The sequence below is a fragment of the Callorhinchus milii genome, unplaced genomic scaffold (assembly GCF_018977255.1).
Source record: "Callorhinchus milii isolate IMCB2004 unplaced genomic scaffold, IMCB_Cmil_1.0 Scaffold6, whole genome shotgun sequence".
NCBI lineage: Eukaryota > Metazoa > Chordata > Chondrichthyes > Chimaeriformes > Callorhinchidae > Callorhinchus > Callorhinchus milii.
In genome coordinates, this window is record NW_024704747.1 from 21,331,391 (window position 1) to 21,349,975 (window position 18,585).

Consider the following 18,585-nt stretch of genomic DNA (forward strand, 5'->3'; position numbering starts at 1 on the left):
GGGAGAGACTCCTTCCTCCTTTTGAATTGTGCCATGGGATCTTTTAACATCTACCTGAACAACTTGGAAGGTCCTGGGTGTCATGTCGCGCTTGAAGGAAGCCACGTCCTCCAATGCTGCACTCCCCCAGCAGTCTATTGGAGTGTCAACCCACACCATCAGCTCAAAGTCGCCACGTGGGGCTTGAACGTACAACCTTCCGACTCACAGGCTATCGGTTGAGCCGGGCTTATCATCACAAAGATGAGGAAAACGGCAGATAGCTTCATATTGTGGAGTCCTGTAGCTCAGTGGTTAGAGCACTCGCTTTGCAAGCGAGAGACCTGAGTTCAATTCCAGGCAGAGGGCGAAACCTTGGGCAAGTTTCCTTACTCCACACAGAGCCTAATAATAATCCCTCCAAAAACCAAAAACAATAATAAATTGGTCATTTTCAATCTACGACTGTTTGTGGGACATTGCTGTGCGCAATTGGCTGCCGCGTTTGCCCACAAATATACAGTCAATTCACTTTACAGTGTGTTCTGTGAAGCGCTTTGGGACGTCCTCCCGACGTGAAAAGCGCTATATCAAATGCAAGGATTATTATTATTATTATTATTATATTTAAGTGTTTCTCAAACTTGAATTTTATTTCTTTGACAAACACCTAACGCAATGATGACATTTAGCAGCATAACATATTCTCGCAAGTGCAATGCTTTGTCCATGACATGCTAGCGATGAAAATAATACTCCTTGCATTTGGTACGGCGCCTTGACACGTCTTCGAGACGCCTCAAAGCGCGTCACAGAGTATACTGCAAAGTGAACTTACTGCATATTTTTCAAAATGCAGCCAAGAGGCTCTTCGGATCTCTTCACTTCCCCCTTTGGACGACAGTCAGTGTTCCCCTTTAAATTGCCCGGAGGGAGGAGGGTAGAAGAAGGGCGAAACGCTGCTTCCTAACGAAAAAAAAGCTGAATTAAATTGTATAAAGAAAAATCCATAAGCCAACGAGTGCTGCGCGCTTCCCGCGGGCCACGCGAACTGCTGAAAATGTGCGCGCGCGCAAAAAAGACCACGATTCGGCAAACCTCTGTAACGGTTGTTACCGGGGCTTGCGCGTGGGCGAGCGCGGCGCTCGCTCTCTCGCTCGCCCGCTCGCGCGCCCCGGTTCGCGATCGTGAATAATAATTCGGTCACTCCGAGCCGCGACTGGGAGGGTCGCGGGACGCTGCGGCGCGCAACTGGCCGCCGCGTGTCGCCCACGAACGTGCCCGTGTCCGTCCGCTCGGCAGACTACCCCGTGAAGAGCCGCCTCGAGACGTTCTCCAAGACGCGGTGAGGCGCTGTCTCAGAAAGCGAGGATTGTTCTCCTCCTTTATCCTTATAATCCCCCCCTCACCCTCACCCCACCCCCCTGGACCTCTGCCGCCCAATGTTACCAGGTTTGGGCGGGTTCTCGCCCAATTGGGCGTGTTTTGCGGTGTACCGTGCGTGGAGGAGGAGGGGAGGAGGGGGGAAAAAAAACGGCTTTGGGCGGGTTTGTAATTTCTACTGAAAAAAGATCTAAATGAAACCTGCGAAACGTTTTATTTTTTTTTAACCAGAGCCCTCCCACCTCCTCCTCCTCCTCTGGAAACCCTTTTCATACCCGACTTCAAAAGCACAAACCTAAAACCCGTTGACCCTCCACCACCACCATCACCACCACCACCATCATCATCACCATCACCACCAGCATCAGCACCAGCAGCCGCCGCCGCCGCCAGCGAGGCGACGCGTCGCGTCGTATTGGGCTACGTTTTGGGCTATTTTTCGGTGGGCTTTAGGCTACTAAACGTAACTCCCCCCACACACACACACACACCCGCCCGCCCGCCCGCCCGGGCTGCCTGGCAATGACATCAGTGAAGAGCCTCCTATCAGGTTGGGTTGCTCGCTCGGAGCCCCTTGCTTCCGGTATGAAGGTTGGTTGACTCGGTGCCGGTGCTGACTGACTGACTGACTGAAGGGGAGGGGTGGGGGGAGAGCAGCAGCGGCGGCGGCGGCAGCAGCAGCAGCAGCTTTGGACCGTTGGCTGTTGCAGCGCGCGCCGAGCGCGCGGGCCGGCCCGGCCGGCGTTCTATTTTAATTTGAACCGCCCGCGGGCTGTCAGCAAAGCAACGTTTTTTTTTCTCTCACTAACCGTCGCTTTACCACCCGACCCGTCCTGAGCGGCGGCGGCGACGACGGCGGGAGGAGGAGGAGGAGGAAGAAGAAGAAGAAGAAGAGACGGTGGATGGTGAGCGGGGCAGAGGAATGGGTGCCCTTAAACTGACGGAGCAGGTAAGAGGCGGAGGGGAGGGGAGGGAGAGGGTGGGATGGGGTTGGGGATAGGACACAAGAAGAAGCCCCCCCCCTCCCTCTGGCGTCTCCTCTGGCTCCGGGGGCTTCCCTCAAATTATCCCCTTAACCGTGTTGTGTCTGAGGGAGGGAGGGAGGGAGGGTCGCCTGAAGCCTTGGGGGGTGGGGGGGGGATGAGAGGATGGGGAAGCGGAGATGGTCGGGAATGAGAGAGAGATAGAAAGAAAGAGAGAGAGTGTTAGGGGAGGGAGGGTGGGTGGTGGGGGGGTCAACATCACCATCAAAAGACGTTACAATAATAATTTTAAAAAACTGAGATTCACCCTTAATGCCCCCCCCCACACTCCCCCCCCCCCCCCACACACACACACACCCTGTACCCTCCCTCTCCCTCTCCCCAGGGTAAAGTGTGAAGATCTGTAGTTCTCAGAGGCAGTATTTATGCTCTCTGTGTGTGTGTGTGTGTGTGTGTGTGTGGGGTGGGGGGAGAAAGTGCACTCCCCCACTTTCTCCTTTTTATTTATATATAAATATATATATATATATATATGTACAATTTGCATCGATTTTGTGACACGACTTGTTTGTGAGGAGAGGAGCCTCCTCCAGGGTTTCTTTGAGAAGCCTTTCTGGACGTGGACCCAGCTGGGATGAGTATATTTACTGTATTTTTTTTCAAGGCTGTAGTTTGAGGTAACATTATCTCGGGCACTCCTGTTGGCACTAAATTAATTACATTCGTGGTGTAATAAAGATGAAAGCTTTATGTGGGCTGAGCTGTTAGACCGACTAAGGGTATGAGGGGCGTATTCAATGATCACTGTAGTATCTTTGTTTCAGGCTCCATTGAATCTTGCTAATTTAAAGCTTAAGTATTGTACAAAAATCTGATTTGATGGATGTCTGCTTGTGGTACTGTAGTAGAGAGAGAGAATAGTGTTACAATAGCTCCTGGACCATTCTGTGCGAGAAAGCAGAATCATTTGAAATTCAAATTGAGTTGGAGGTTTTGTGTACTAAAATGACAGTTGCATTTTAGCTGCATCCTGCACAGAAATCGACTTAATCTTGACTTCCTCTTTTGAAACGTAGAGTACTGTGATGTAGATGCATGTGTGGTTTTATGGTGTTTCAATCTGGGCAGGCGGATGAAATTGCGATAGAGGTCCATGGGAGAAACCACAGTGACATATCTTCTCATAAACCAATTAGCTGCTTTTATCTTGCATTTCCTTTCTGTCAAAGATTAGCAATAGAACAATAGCATGCCGCTGGACTGAGTTGGAAAGGGTTACATTTATGTGTTGCTCGTTCACTGAGGATGTGGTTATTGTTCGGGAAACCTTTTAGACTGCGGGGTTTGTAGAAAATTGTTTTTAATATGTAATACACACATTTATTCCGTCTTAATATTTTGAATTCCATAAATATAATCTCATGTGACATAGAATAGGTCTGTGAATTTTAACTTTTTGTAATTTAAGCAAAGTTTTACATTTAAGATATTGATGTGCACCGTTAAGACATTATTAGCGCTTAAAGTTGTTTGACAGTTCTAGTGTTTTGTAAAAGTTATATATTGCAATATGATTATATATTTCCACTTATGTACAATGTGAAATGATGTTCTGGGAGTTCACTAGGTCAGCTTTAGTACAAGCCAATTTGTTCTCACTGATTAAAGTAATAATTTAAAAATAATATTATTAATAGCAAAGGAATTGTGGACTTCTTAACAGATTTACCAATTTGTAGTTTTATTAATTTCATTGTACCCAGAATATATTATTGATCACAATTTCAGATGCCTCTAATACATTGTGTAAATGTTACACCCACCCCTCCATACACACTCCAATATTGGGGACTGTTTCTCAGTTGAGAAGGTGGGAAGTTGACCAAGTCTTGCCATTGCAAGTCTGTAATTGGCTGGGTAGACAGGTGCAGAGGAGTGGGGGGAAGGGTTTATCCACTTTCTCTGTGCCTGGAATCTGCTGCTCAAATTCAATTTTTTTTGTTCAGTGTCAAATGTTTCCTGGTTAATATCATGCTGTACATGCATTATACACTTTGCTATGAGACAGAGTGAACCACAGTTCATTAACATTGCACTTAATGCATTCCTGTTATTAAATTGTCTTCATAATGCCACTGGTCTTTGGAATAAGTCCTAAACTAAATCTTAAGTGTGAGGTGCATGTACACTGTACTATATTATCTGGCAACAAAAATTAGTTTGTATACTACAATCAATTCAAATCAGTTAATTGGCATTGCTATCCTCTTTGAGGATCTTGTGGTATATTCTGTCTGGGCAAGTTGCCTTATAGAGATTTAATATAGTTAACCAGATACTGTGGCTTTTCTAACTTTGTTAGTTACTCAAAAGGACAAACTTCGAGAGGTGTCATCCTAGCTTTTTCAAATACCTACTTGTGCCCATTTATGGAGCAATGCTGCACAGACTTATCATTTAGGAAGTGACATACACTATAATGTTGGGAGGGGGAAGAAGAAAGGACAAAGTTCTGAAATAAAACACGATTTCTTCCATTGTCCTGCAATACTTGTATACTCGTGGGTACTTTAGGATAAAATACAACTAGTTCACAACACAACTGTATTCAATAACAACAAAATTACATTTGTATAGTGTCTTTCGTGTCGGGAAGACGTCCCAAGTTACGAGTCAAGGTGGGGGAGGGTGGAGAGCAGGGGGGGAAGCAGGGAGATTAAATGCACGGTCGAAGAGGAGGGTCTTGAGGTGGGTCTTGAAGGTGGCGAGGGAGGGGGAGAGAAGGAGGGACTGCGAGATGGAGTTCTAGAGGGTGGGTGCAAAGTGGTGGAAGGCCCGCCCACCAATAGTGGGGCAAGCAAGGCAGAGGACGTGAAGCAGGCAGGAGCCTGCTAAGCAAAGGGAGCAAACAGTGTAGTAGGGGGTTAGGAGGTCGGAGAGGGAGCAAGAACGTAGAGGGCTTTGAAGGTGAGGGCTGGGATCTTGGAACTGTATCCTCTGTGTGATGGGAAGCCAATGGAGTTGGGCAAGAATGGAGGTGATGGGGTCGCGAAGCCTAGTGTGGGATTATCATTAATAATAACTAGATTATTGCATTTTAGTGGACTGCTTAAGTTATGTGGTTGTCACGTTTATTTGTCACATTTAAGTGTGGTTAATCTTAAATATAAATATCATATCTGCAGTATTCCTCTGCTGAAGATTAATTTCTGTTCTGTGGTCTATATGTGTCGTACTATAGTATTGATACCAAAGAAACTGTATATGAGAATCTGAGTTTGTCTTGTGCTGTAACTTGGCTGCAAAAATATACTTATTTGGTTGTAGTTTAGCCAGTTCTTGACCATATCCAACATCATTTAGGTAATGAAGCTATCTTCCCTTTTTAGTAAAGGAAAGTTATCCTTTGTGTGGCTGATAGTTGTGTGACAGCTGTAGGTGTGACGGCTGCAGTGGGGAATTGAGCCAACAAATGCAATGTGTTAAAGCTATGTGTAAATCGTATTCTATTTCCCCTCACTCTGTTTCTTCTTTGTTCTACATCCACCTACTTAGATATCGTTTTAAAAAATCTTTATTCAGCTGAACATGCAAAGGTTTTGACATAATTGCTTAATTGGTATTGGGTACTTATCAACTTGTATCAAGTGTTTACAGTTTAAATTTCTAAATTATTTTTATTTTAGTCCATAATTTAAAAACAACCCTTTCATTCACCAACACTAAATAAATGATCAAATGGCCTCCTACTGTGTCATACATTTCTATGCTTCTATTGACGGGTGGACCTCCAGCTTTTTCCTGATAGTGGTCCCAAATTCTTTGACCATTGAAAACTGTTAAGAAAGGAACCTGCAGGTGATAGAAATTGATGTTTTGAACACTATGTAACTTCCTCTCATAGTTTCCCCAAATATTGTGAACTTAATAATGCCTTATCACATTGTTGAGGCATCTCAAAGCACTTCTCAGGATAAATTATAATGGGGATTGACTGTATTTTGTGGGCAAAACACGGCAGCCAGTTTTGCACACAGCAAAACAGCAGTGTTCCACAAACAATGACCAATTTTTTTTCCTCTTGTTTCATTACTTCTGTAGGATGTTTTTCAATTGTATTATGTAAAAAATGTCTCTTAAGTGTTGTTATGACCTTCAGAATGTTTAAAGAGCTTCAACCATAAATAATCTGACATTTTCTTTTTCCTGTGTTTCCTAATTTAATACTTTGTTGCCTGCCCTAAATAAGGGATTTGCAAAAGTTATCACTCGTCATAAATGATCATTGAATTAAAACATCAATGTTGTAGACTCCTATTTATGTTTATTATATTATTATTGACCCAATGATACAGTTAATGAAATGTTCAGTGACTCACTATCAGTTTCAGCGGACGATTGTTTTACATTGAATAGTAACTCTTAACCCTAAATAGCAATTGTTTTTTGGCTGCTGAATTGCAAGAGTTTTTCATAACTGCTGTCATTCTGATGATGATAATATGGCATTAAAATATGAGTAAATTGGCAACTGCATTTCTCTACAAAATACACAGGATTTGCTGTAAGATTTAGTGACTTTCAAGAGCTTCGAGATGTCCGCCTGATGTGAAAGGTGATGTATCAAATGTGTGGATTATTATGAATGCTGCTGTTTTATGGATTAAAAAGACAGAATTTTTAACTAAAGAGATTTAAAGTTTGAATTTCACTTTATTGAACACTCATCTAATAATTGTTTTCTGTAAAGGTATTATATTTCCTTGCCATTGTCTAATCAAAATTGTCTTGCATTTGTGAAATGTGCATTGATTGCATTGATCAGCATTTTGAGTGGACAGTAGCAGCTTTTACAGTCTTCACATAGATGTACTGTGTTATTAATTGCTCCAAAGGATGTCTACTGCCTCCATTGGTATGCTGAAATGTCAGATGGTTTCATCCTGAAACTGAAAGAATCATAGATATTTGGCCTCTTAGTATTTCTCCTTGCTTTATACAGTTTTCCACTGTACAATGTTCCATCTTGCGTTTCAGCCTGAGGCAAGTCCTTAACGGGTTTATGTCCCAAAATCACGTTCCGTGACTCAACAACAGTAAGTTACTTGCATAAGATTCTATTACTTATCAACAGCCACAACAAAATTATATTTGTAAAGCGCCTTTCACGTCTGGAGGACATCCCAAGGCGCTGAACAGTCAGGGATCAGGACCCGAGCTTGGGGGGAAGGGTTGGGATGAGGGAGGACAGAGGGGGTAGGAGGGCAGTTGAAGGCACGGTCAAAAAGGAAGTTCTTGAGCTGTCCCTTGAAGGAGAGGTAAGAGAGGGAGCAAGGCAAAGGGATTATGGGATGGAGTTCCAAAGAATGGGGTCAGAGAGGCTGACAGCCCAGCCACCGATGGTAGGTTGGATCGGGCGGAAGACCTGGAGCAGGCTGGAGCCTGCCGAGTGGAGGGAGCGGACAGGTTGAGAGGGGATCAGAGATGTAGGAGAGGGCAAGGTCATAGAGGGCCTTGAAAGTTAGGACAAGGATTTTGAATTCTATCCTCTGAGGGATGGGGAGCCAGTGGAGCCGGGTCAGGGTGATAGTCATGGTGCCTGGTGCGGGAGAGGACATGAGCTGCAGAGTTCCCAATGATCTGCAGCTTGAAGAGGGAAGAGTTGGGGAGGCCGACGAGGAGGGAGTTTCTGTAGTTGAGCCTTGAGGTGATGAATGTGTGTATGAGGGTTTCTGCGGCCTGAGGGGGTGAGGCAGTGGTAGAGTCAGGAAATGTTACAGAGGTGGGGGAAGGCAGAGTGGGTCATAGCACGGATATGGGGAGAAACGACAGTTGAGGGTCGAGCAAAATGCCCAGATTCCTAACTGGCTTGGTGAAGTGGAATGTGCAACCGTGGATGGCGTGAGTTAATCAGGAGGACCTCAGTCTTGCTAACATTCATCTGTTGAAAGTTGGCTCTCATCCAGGACTTGATGGACGACAGATTGACAGTTGTCCTGCAATCGATGGTGGAGGCAGAGAGATAAAGTTGGGTGTCATCTGTGTACATGTGGGGTAAACGTACCCCATGTCTGCGGAATATGTCACCAAGTGGGAGCATGTAAAGGTTGAAGAGTAGGGGACTGAGGACAGAGCCCTGAGGAACACCACACAAGACTGTGCCGGGGGGGCTGGAAGAGAAACCGTTGGCGGAGACAAATTGAAGATAAGACCTGAAACATTCAAGGACAGAACCTTGAAGGTTGAGATGAAAGGAAAGGCGGTGGAGTAGAATGGAGTGGTTCATGGTATTGAAGGCAGCAGAGAGGTCGAAGAGGGAGTGAGCCCTGGTCACAGATGGACAAAATGTTATTTGTCACCTTGAACAGAGCAGTTTCTGTGTTGTGAGCAGCACAGAAACCCGACTGTAATGGTCTTATGAAGGGAGTGGTAGGAGAGGAATGAGCAAAGCTGGGAAGCAATGACTCTTTCAAAGACCTTTGAAAGAAAAGGGAGGTTGGAGATGGGCTGGTAGTTAGAAGGCAGGGATGGATCCAGGGAAGGTTTTTTCAGGATGGGGGTGACAATATTAAAAATTTTAAAGAAAGAGGAAATGGTTAATTCAGTTGAACATAGCCTTAATGTGCTAGGTAGGGTGTAGATGCTTCCTGTTGTCATCGTGTGGTTCATTGTTGACACAAAATGAAACTCAATGGTGCCATGAGCAGTTTATAGTTTATAGAAACCAGGGAGTTTTGCTTGTTAAAGCTACCAATAAAAGCATTTTGGGGACAACTGCCTTGGTGGACATTTCAGAACCTAAAGTATTTCTTTGGGTTGGCAGAGCTCAGTGACTGGTGAAAACACTCGCGCAGATCCAAACAAAGCACACATTGTTTTCATCAAGCAAAATCTTGACCAACATCTCAGATGTCAAACTCAGTGTTATCATTGGATATTGGGCTTAAGTTGTAGGGTGGAACTTGAATCTGCATTAATGTTGCTTCCATGTGTAAGTTGCTAGAGAGCATAGACACTTGGGGACTTTTTCTTTTGTTTTTATGCAGTATATTTTTAGTATAAAGCCATTTGTCGATCTTTCCTCTCTCACCCAGAACTGCCTTGGTTGCAACAAGGATAGGAGGCTGGTTGACAGTGGTCATGTTTGTCACATGCAACGCCATTGTTGCAAACATTTGTAATAATCTTTGTATTTGGTATAGTAATTTATAGTGTCAAAACATCTCAAAAAAGTTTTCTGTAAAGCACGATAAGTTACTTTGTAGGCGAACACGGCAGCCAATTTGTGCACAGAAACTTGCTTCTCATCTGGAATAATGTCATGGAATCTTTAACATCCACCTGATCAGTTGGAGGTGGACCTCTGTTTCAATGTCCCATCCACAGGGCTTTGATAATGCAGTTTCCCCCCTCCTCCCCCGGCCTAGACCAGTGGTTGCCAACCCATGGCACGCAGGCCTGTCAAGAAGTGGCCCCCCAGAACATTCACACTAGTTTTTCTGCATCCCTATTTAATTATTATTGTGCTTCCAGTTTTTCCTTGATTGAATATGTCTTGATTTATGGCCTAAGTCAAGAAATATTCAATCAAGGTAATTTATTTTGTTGGCTGACCAAAAAGGTTGGCCACCACTGGCCTAGACATTTGACGTTAAGTTTGAATGAAGCATTGATTGTCACTACTTGCTTTATAATTATGGTACTGGAATGTGCCCAATCCAGGTTAGGCTGGGTGATGATGGATGGTTTCTGTTTCCCTTCAAAATAGACCTATAAGATTGATGTTTAACTCCAAGCATCATAAAATAGCAGTTGTTTTGGTGCTCTGTGGAATTCAAGTTAATGTGCAGTAGGAACATATTAACAAGAGGATTTTTTAATTCTAAAATACGCTTGCATGGAAGAACCATTCCTAAAAAGGAGGGGAGAAGCGAGCATGTTGAACTTGGGACCATATTCTCAGCACCACACAAGGCACTGCGATTGGATAAATTTAAAAACTCCTTGCATTTGACACAGCACCTCATCACAGCATTGAAACTTCTGAAAGTGTTTCACAGGATTTACTGTAAAGCATAGTGACTATTTGTAAGTGAGAATAGGCACACTGACTCATCTGCAGATTTTCCCCTGGTTTATAAATATTCAAACTTCTTAAATAATTCAGCGTTCGGTTTTCTTTTATAGAAAAAAATTGCAACTTCACAAGGCATGGCTTTGACAATCATGGTGTTCTCAATCCTTCAATAATAATTCTCAGTGTTCCTCTTTGGGATGGTAGTTAATTTTTTGTATAGACAAATGTATTTCCTCCCTAAATAGTTTTAGAACTTTTTAACAGTACAGCTATATGCCAAGTCCTAAGAGCAAGAGCACCTGAGGATGGAATCCCAAGTATTTGTGTGTTTTAGAATCATTGATTATTTATATAATGCCCTTCATGAAGGATAATATCTGAGCACTTCACAATGGTTGGGTTGGACACCATGGGGGATGGCTTAGCAAATCTGAGTTAGCCGAGAAGAGGGGCTGAGCAGAGGAGTGGGATACGAGAAGGTCAAAGAGATGGGAAGGTCCTAGGATGTGAAGTTGAGAATGAGGATATTAGGTTTTGGGTTAATTGGAGTTTATGGATGGTGGAACTGAGAAGACTGACGAGGAGTGCATTAGAAAAGTTAAGGCTGGAGCACAGAAACAGGCCATATGTCCAATGTGCTTTTCTCCACATGAGCCAACCCTTCTAATCCCACTCTCCTCCACCCCGCCCCCCACCCCAAAAACTCTTCATTATCCCTCTTTTCCAGGTATCTAATTTCGGGGAGGGGGGTGGCTCATTGCAACCTTTGTCTTGTGGGGAAATGCAGAGCACTCCCTTCTTACCCCTCTTCTTGTAGTCACTGCTTGATGGGAAAATGTTTGGTCTCTCTTTAACATCCCCCTTTTCCAGCTTTGTGTGTGTGTGTCAGTCAGGAGGATGGTGATGAAAGTACATCCCCACCACTCGTATACAAGGAAGTACTTAAATGCACGCTGTGTTCATTTGCTGTTGAAAAATACAAACTCTTTCAATTCCCATTTTAACTTTGTCTTGGAAACATGAGTTTGAACTTTGTTTTGAATGATACACATTCAAAATATAGAACTGTTCTATAAATAACTTTGAAACAATATTGTACTACTTGTTATCTGTGGATTATTGCTCGACTTCAGCATTACTGCGTTAACACTGCAGTTGTAAACCAAATTTTGTAAGTGACTTCCTCTTGTCGTGCTCTGCTTCTTTCAAAATGGATGTACCGGAAATGCATAGTTTCTTCATCCAGAAGCGTGCATGTGTTATTTGAACAAATCTGCTGATGAATGTTCTAAATTCAAAGACAGAAAAATATCCATAGCTATTGATATCTAGTTAAGATTTTTCCTTGGTAATTCCTATTAGATTTACAAAGTGATCAAATGGACTTTCGTTTTCTCAAAGTTAATGTGCAGATTGTTCAGTGTTCATATATGTTGATGCAGATAGTTTTGTTGCATTGTTATCAAAGATTTTTTGCAAGCTGCAAGTTCACAGAAGTACAAATTTAAGTGATCCATTTCTTCACAGAATGCTTTAATTTTTCATATTGAAATAAAATTGCTGTGCAGCCATCTAACTGAAATGTTTCTTCTTTGTGGCAAGTGTGTTGGGTGTAATGAAAAGCAAAACGTAATTCTGCATAAAAAGAGAAATTAGTTCAATAAATGCTAGTGGAAATACCACAAACAGAATGTGCTTTAAAAATGCCTTTAAATTAAAATATTTTGTAGCAGCTCTCATGCTCTACTTTGAAAAGGCACCTTGATTGAGAGTAACTAGTTTGATGGTATTTTTGTACAAGAATAGGCTGCAAGAATGCTACACAACTATGGTGTCCAACCTGTTACTTTTTAAAATGCACCCAGGCTGAATAGTACACTGTTATGGTGAGAGAATATTCAGAACTATTCACATTTTGATCCCATAGTGTAAACTCTCGTGCTTTGTTCTTGACCTGAGCCAAAATTCAGACATCTTATTTTGTTATTTCATGGCAACATATCAAGCTCATCTCAATACATTTCAACTGATCCCTTGTTATGTAGCAACAGAAGAGGATATGAGAAACTCACTGCAAATCTTGTTCTTGTTGTCCTTTGTGTCAAATAAAAATGCATTAATTCTATAAATATAAAATCAATTGCCTCCCCCATCTTGAACCAAAAATGGCCTCTTTGTGAGCACAGGTAATTAGCATGTAATTTCATTAGCATTGATATCCCTCGGCTAGATTAAACCAGAGTTGCTCTTCCTTTCCCCACAGAATAAAAATTGCAGACCAGCTTGTTCACATCCTTAATGTGGGTCACTTAATGCTGCATTAGTACATTGTCACTTGCAACTCATGGAATATTGGGTAAGTGTTTTGACATCCTAATGGCTCCACAGCCAATTCAGGAATCCACACAGAGCCCTTGCTTTTGTGTTTGAGGGTTGGGGAAGCCATATTTCTGAAGCTGATTTTTCTCATGTCCTGAGAAGTGGATGAATTTTCAGATTCAATTCAGAACTTGAGATTTCAAAGTTTCTTCTGATACATTTGGGAGCTGGTACACATATTATTGTTTTGTAATGGAATGTGCTTTGCTTAGGCTTCTGTCGATCATTTTCAAAATCGGATAGCTTTGATATATCAAGTCAAAACAGTGGAACCTATTATAGATTAATTTCTTGGATGCCTGATTTGTGGCCAATGAACTATCAAGCTTGTGCAGCATGTGTATTAATCAGGGGTCGTAGGGAGGATATTCTTTTCCCGATGAGGAAATAAATGTTATTTTTGGGTCTGGTTGGTATTCTGGACTGAATGGCCTTCTTTACCCAATCCCCTCTTGTGATCTAACTGTGTATCTGACAAATTAGACAAACTGAGGGAAAATCTAAATGGATGCAAGAAGGGAAAACCTGACATGTTATAGGTAAATTCCCTTTATCTATGATTGAGGGTTCTTTAAATCCTTGTGCACACTAACCAAAGCTAAACTCTTTATTTTGTTTTAGTAGTGAACATTAGCTGCTTTATTTTGGGGATATTCATTACATTATACAGTTCAATTGTAACATGAACATATTTCTAGGCCTAAAAACATTTTATGATGACTGCATTGTTGCTATTTCTAGCAGGATGGATATAAATTCCTGCAATTTACATTACTGGGCTTGAATCCTTCACTTGGTAGCTGGGTAATGCTGAATGTGTAATTGCCCTCTTGAACACAACTGAGGCCTTGCTCGTGGTGTGAGTAGGGGCCTTGTACTGTGATAAGTACAGCATTGTTTCAGTTCTGAGGTACGTGTAAATCACAGGACAATGCCACTATTCTAATTTTATTCTCTTCACCCATATGTGGTCTTGGCACAAATGTTGTGCTCTTTCTGTTCAGCATACTGACTTGATTAAATCACACACTTCAGTTGTTGCGCATATTCTCCAGAAGATGCAGTCTGCAAAGCTGCGGCCGACTGTTTCATGCGGCATTTAAATGAATATCAAAATGGATAACTAGGGATGATATATAAAAATACCACAGTACATCTTGATATAAAAGATGCCTCCTTTCCTCTGAATTCTACTTAAAAATAATGCATGGAATTAAATTTCCGTTTGGATGTACAAAACCATACTGTATTGTTGAGGTTGGTCTTAGTCAAACCCACCCCTCTTCCCCAATTTCTTTTCTTCCCTCCCGATGGTCATTTTGATGTAGCAGTTGCCATTATTAGCCATAATGGAATATTTTAAATTGAGTCTTGAGTTGCCATAATTGAGGCAGTCTGATGCTACTTTCTGTATTTTGAACACTTGGCAGACCAAGTGGATGTTTTGTATTAATGGCTGTTTTCAGCGCTATGAAACGAGCACATCTCAATATGCTTCACACAGTTGACTGAGCTGGGGAGTGGGTGGTGGGAGAGAAGGTGGCTGAAATCATGGTTGAAAAAATAGGTCTTAAGGTAAGTTTTTGAAAACAAGTTGAGTGGATTCTGGGATGAATTGCCAGAGAGCAGAGGTGGAATGACTGGAAGCTTTATTAAGTGGGTGGATTAAGTGGTGGACTTGAGGTTTCCTGAATAAAGGGAGTTGTAGGGCAGTAGGATCCCTGAGGTAGGGTAAATGGAGGCCTTGTAATATGGTCAGAACTGCCCATTCTCAGATTGGGTCTCTGCTGATCAAGTGAGTCCATTTCCTGTTTGAGAAAGCAGTAGACCAAATAAATTTGTGAGTTGAAGTCTACTGCCATTTTTGACTGTTTTAAAATGAGAATCCTTGATGGGAGTTGAGGCCTCTGGTGCATGACATCACTGAGGTTGACGGAGCAGTTCATATGGCTCTGTTTCCTGGCCGTTCTGGCCATTCCAGAAAACTCATAACTTGCTCCTTACCCTTTTGTCCTTAATCTCTCTGCTGGGAGCAAGAAGTTGGCCTGGAGTGACTTGTATGACACCATGAAGATTTTACAATTGGGTGCAACTGACTGGTCAGAAAATTGCTAGGTGCCAAATCAGTTTGCCTATATCTTTGTTATAAGTTAATGTCAAAGCATAGTGAATATTTAGACTTTTCCTGCTGAGCAAAAATGCTCTGTGACTAAGAATCTTCAGTAAGAAAAACTAGCCAAATTGAGAACACTACTGTATTTACTATGTTTGTGTGCAGTGGGGGTTGGTGGTGCAGTGAACTGGAACATGTTTCACCTTTGAATGGGTTTTGAACTGCCTGAAACCGATGGGGATGAATCTGATGTGACGTGTATGTTTGCTGTCTCTCTCTCTAGACAGCATACAGGCTAACAGTTCCTTGCATGTGTGCTTCGCCTCAGATGTGTAATCCTGGACATGCCCCTAAAAAGACTATCTTTTCTTCTTAAATTCCTCTCTGTATGCTAGAACAGTCTGAAGTTAAAATAATTTGCGCAGTCAGCAGCAGGTCCACAAAAGTTACCCATAATTTGGCACTTGTTCAGAGGCTGGTTTTAGAAATGGAAATTCAGGCTGTTGTTGCTCTTAAAATTTGAAGGTATTCTTCAGTTAGGATCCTGTGCCAGGCAGTTTTACAACAGCACATTTATGAGAATGATGGAAGCCTGTGCTTTCACAGTGTCAATATCTGCCCCATGTGCTCTAATCTATTCTACATTATTACTAATAATCCTTGCATTTCATTTACTGCAAGGTTGGGAGAACATCAAAGTTGGGAGGACATCTCAAAGTGCTTCATAGGAGTCATTCTAAAGTGCAGCGATTTGTGAACTTGTAGGTAAATGCTGCAGCCAATCTGCACACAGTGATGTTAGAGAAAGCGAGTGACCAATTTTACCTGCTTCTAAGCCATTTTCTGATATCATAAGCTTCTGATGAAGAATGTGAACTAGATGCTGCTGTTTAAAGAAAATCATAATCCATTATTTTCTGTGAGATCGGAATTGTTTGCTTTATGTCCTTGGATAAAAGTTTCATTTAAAAGGTTATGGGAGGAAGGTGTAGTATTGGGATTAGAGAAGTTTTCTCCATTGATGATCCAATACCAGCAGAGGACCAGAGTCTATTTTTAGCTAGGGACTTTCTTTCAATGAAAATAGACTACGAAGCACTCAGGAGACTTCAAAGATTTGGGTTGACTCAATGTTATTTTGACAGTAGGGATTGTGTACTCATTGTAGAACCATAAAATGTTACAGCATTGAAGAAGGCCACTCATCCTATTGTGTCTACGGGTTTTTTAAGAGCAATGTTTTCAATTCCATTTATAGCAACAACTTGCATTTATATATGGTCCTTCACACAGCGTAGAATCTTGCAGTACTTACCTGTCCTTTCCCATACCCTAAAAGTTTACTCCTTTTTAAATATTTATCTAGTTCCCTTTTGAAAGATACAACAACAACAAGATTACATTCACGTCGGGAGGACAAGATAATATGGATTCTGCCTCAACCACTGCTCCCGGCAGGGCATTCCATATCCTAAAAATTGGTTGTTCACTTTGACTGCTTGATGTCCATCTTGAACCCACAATCTGCCAATCTTGAACCCACAATCTGCCGATCTTGAACCCACAATCTGCTGACCCCCTGGTGAGAGAGTTCTCGACAAATCAGGGTGATACGATAGTGGGCTTTTGCTATTGCTTCATTTTGTATCAATGTTTTTGAAACGTTTTTGTTCATTAGTTGCCTCTTTCTCATGCATTGGTCAAGATGTTAGCTTGGCTTCAGTGCTGGCATTCTCATTTCTGGGTAGAAAGGTTGTCAGATCAAAGCTTGGATTTAGACCCGAGCTCACAATCTAGGCTGACACAGTGCAGTACTGAGGCAGTGAGTTGCTTTGATTTTTGTCCCCATCTCCTGAAGTGCTGAGCTTCACTTCAGTTCTTTTCAGTTGCATGACTAGGGAACTGCGGCTGTGCCCCTGAGTGGGTTGCAAGCTCGTCTTCATTTGGGGAAAAAAACTGTCTGGATCGTATGATGTTTCTAGCTGTTAATGTGATGAAGAAAATGGCATTGAGAATGACTGAGTTAAGCTGTGGTGGTGTTTACAGAGTAGCCTCAGAAACCTGAAAGACTCAAAAAATCAACCCCTGTTTGGTATAAGTACACATTGTAATTCACCATTTATCTATATTCAAAGTTAACATGTTTGCATGTTATGTTGACTGCTGATAGGAAAACCGGATGTTTTAATGATAATTAGACTTTCTCTTTCTGCTCTGATTTTTAGTTGCGTTAACTTATTAGAAGTTACAGGTTTCAGATTTCCTGTGCCTAAAACAGTGACTTATTCAGAAAAAAATTGCACTGCTGCATATGCAATTATATTAACGCTTGTCCATTTTATGTATGCTTGTCATATAAAATTCTGCAAAAGAATCATTTATTCTTAATGGGGGAAGTATTCAATATTATTTTTATTAGGACAATCTACATTTTAAGTAAAGTTGTGGGAACCTGAAGTTTGTAAGCACCATATTACAGGACTTTGAAGTCCCATGTTTATCATGTTCTCTCACCTGTAAATATTTTTTTGAATATTTTGCAATGCAAAAATACATCCAAAAGCCAGTTTCATTATATTAACAATTAATATTAACTTCTAAAGTAATGAAATATAATTGCGGAACACAAACTCTTTCCATCTCACAGTTAGCTCCAAATTATTCAGTTTACCAATATCAAATAATATAACTCTGGGTATTTTGGCACTAGTAATTGGAGTTACTGGATTTCTCAAAATTATGCAGTGTCATGTATGGATCAATATCATTCATCCCAGGAATAGAAGAAAGAATCTTTGGGATCCCTGGAAGGGCAGAAATGCAAGACTATCTGCACTATCCTAGAATGAGATGGACAGCTGTTGTGCACTTTCCTCACTGCCTTATTATTCCTCATTATCTTACTGTTGGATTTTAAATATAGCACTCAAGTTCAGGAGCTTGACAGATATTTATTTTTAAAAAGACAAAACCTGTTCCCTCTACAACCTTGTTAGATCTAAACCAGCAATAAGAGGACCGCCTAATGATTGTGAATCTACGATGAACCTTGAAAATTTGGCAAGATTCCTGTTCAATAAAAGACAAACTGCACTGTTTTGTTCTTGTGGTCTGACATGTATTATAACAGTTTTGCAACATTATCTGAATTAAGAGTACATTTTCTACTTCAATGTTTATAATTAAAAGTCAACTTAAACTTGAGACTAGTTGTCTGAGCACTTGATGAGTTTAAACCATGTGTTTTTCTTTCTGAGATTTGGATTTGAATCCAATTCACATTGATGAGATAAAAGACTCTACCAACTGTGGAAATTCAACCCAATTCTTAGTGAATTTGCAGCCAAATTTGGCTGCAATGTAAGCCCAAGCTTTTCCTAAGTTGCCCACCGTTTTCAGAGGGCTCAAAGATCAGTTAATGTAGGAAGTTAAAAATTCATATTGGTTCAGGTTCTGTTTATTGTGAAAATATGTTTGTTCTGTGGGCTGGATTTGCAGCAGTTGGAATAACAGAAAAACTACATGCGTGTACGCTCACCATTGTTTAAAGTGCAACATTTTATTTTTCTGATCGCTGTGCTCTATAATCAATGGTTTAGCAAAAGAATACAATCCTGAAACTGTCTTTTTATATATTTCATATTCTTATAAATGAATAGCCTCTGCAAGGT

General features: G+C 41.5%; 1 protein-coding gene across 5 annotated transcripts in view; it reads left to right on the forward strand.

Annotated features, from left to right (window-relative positions):
* Nucleotides 1-2,005: 2,005 nt before the first annotated feature.
* LOC103176554 (serine/threonine-protein phosphatase 6 regulatory ankyrin repeat subunit B) overlaps nt 2,006-18,585 on the forward strand; it is a 63,440-nt gene continuing 46,860 nt past the window's right edge. For all 5 annotated transcript variants that reach the window (XM_042336134.1, XM_042336138.1, XM_042336137.1 and 2 more), the window contains exon 1: nt 2,006-2,311. In XM_042336134.1, coding sequence (XP_042192068.1) covers nt 2,285-2,311 — 27 coding nt within the window. In that variant the 5' untranslated portion in view covers nt 2,006-2,284. The remainder of the gene's footprint in view (nt 2,312-18,585) is intronic.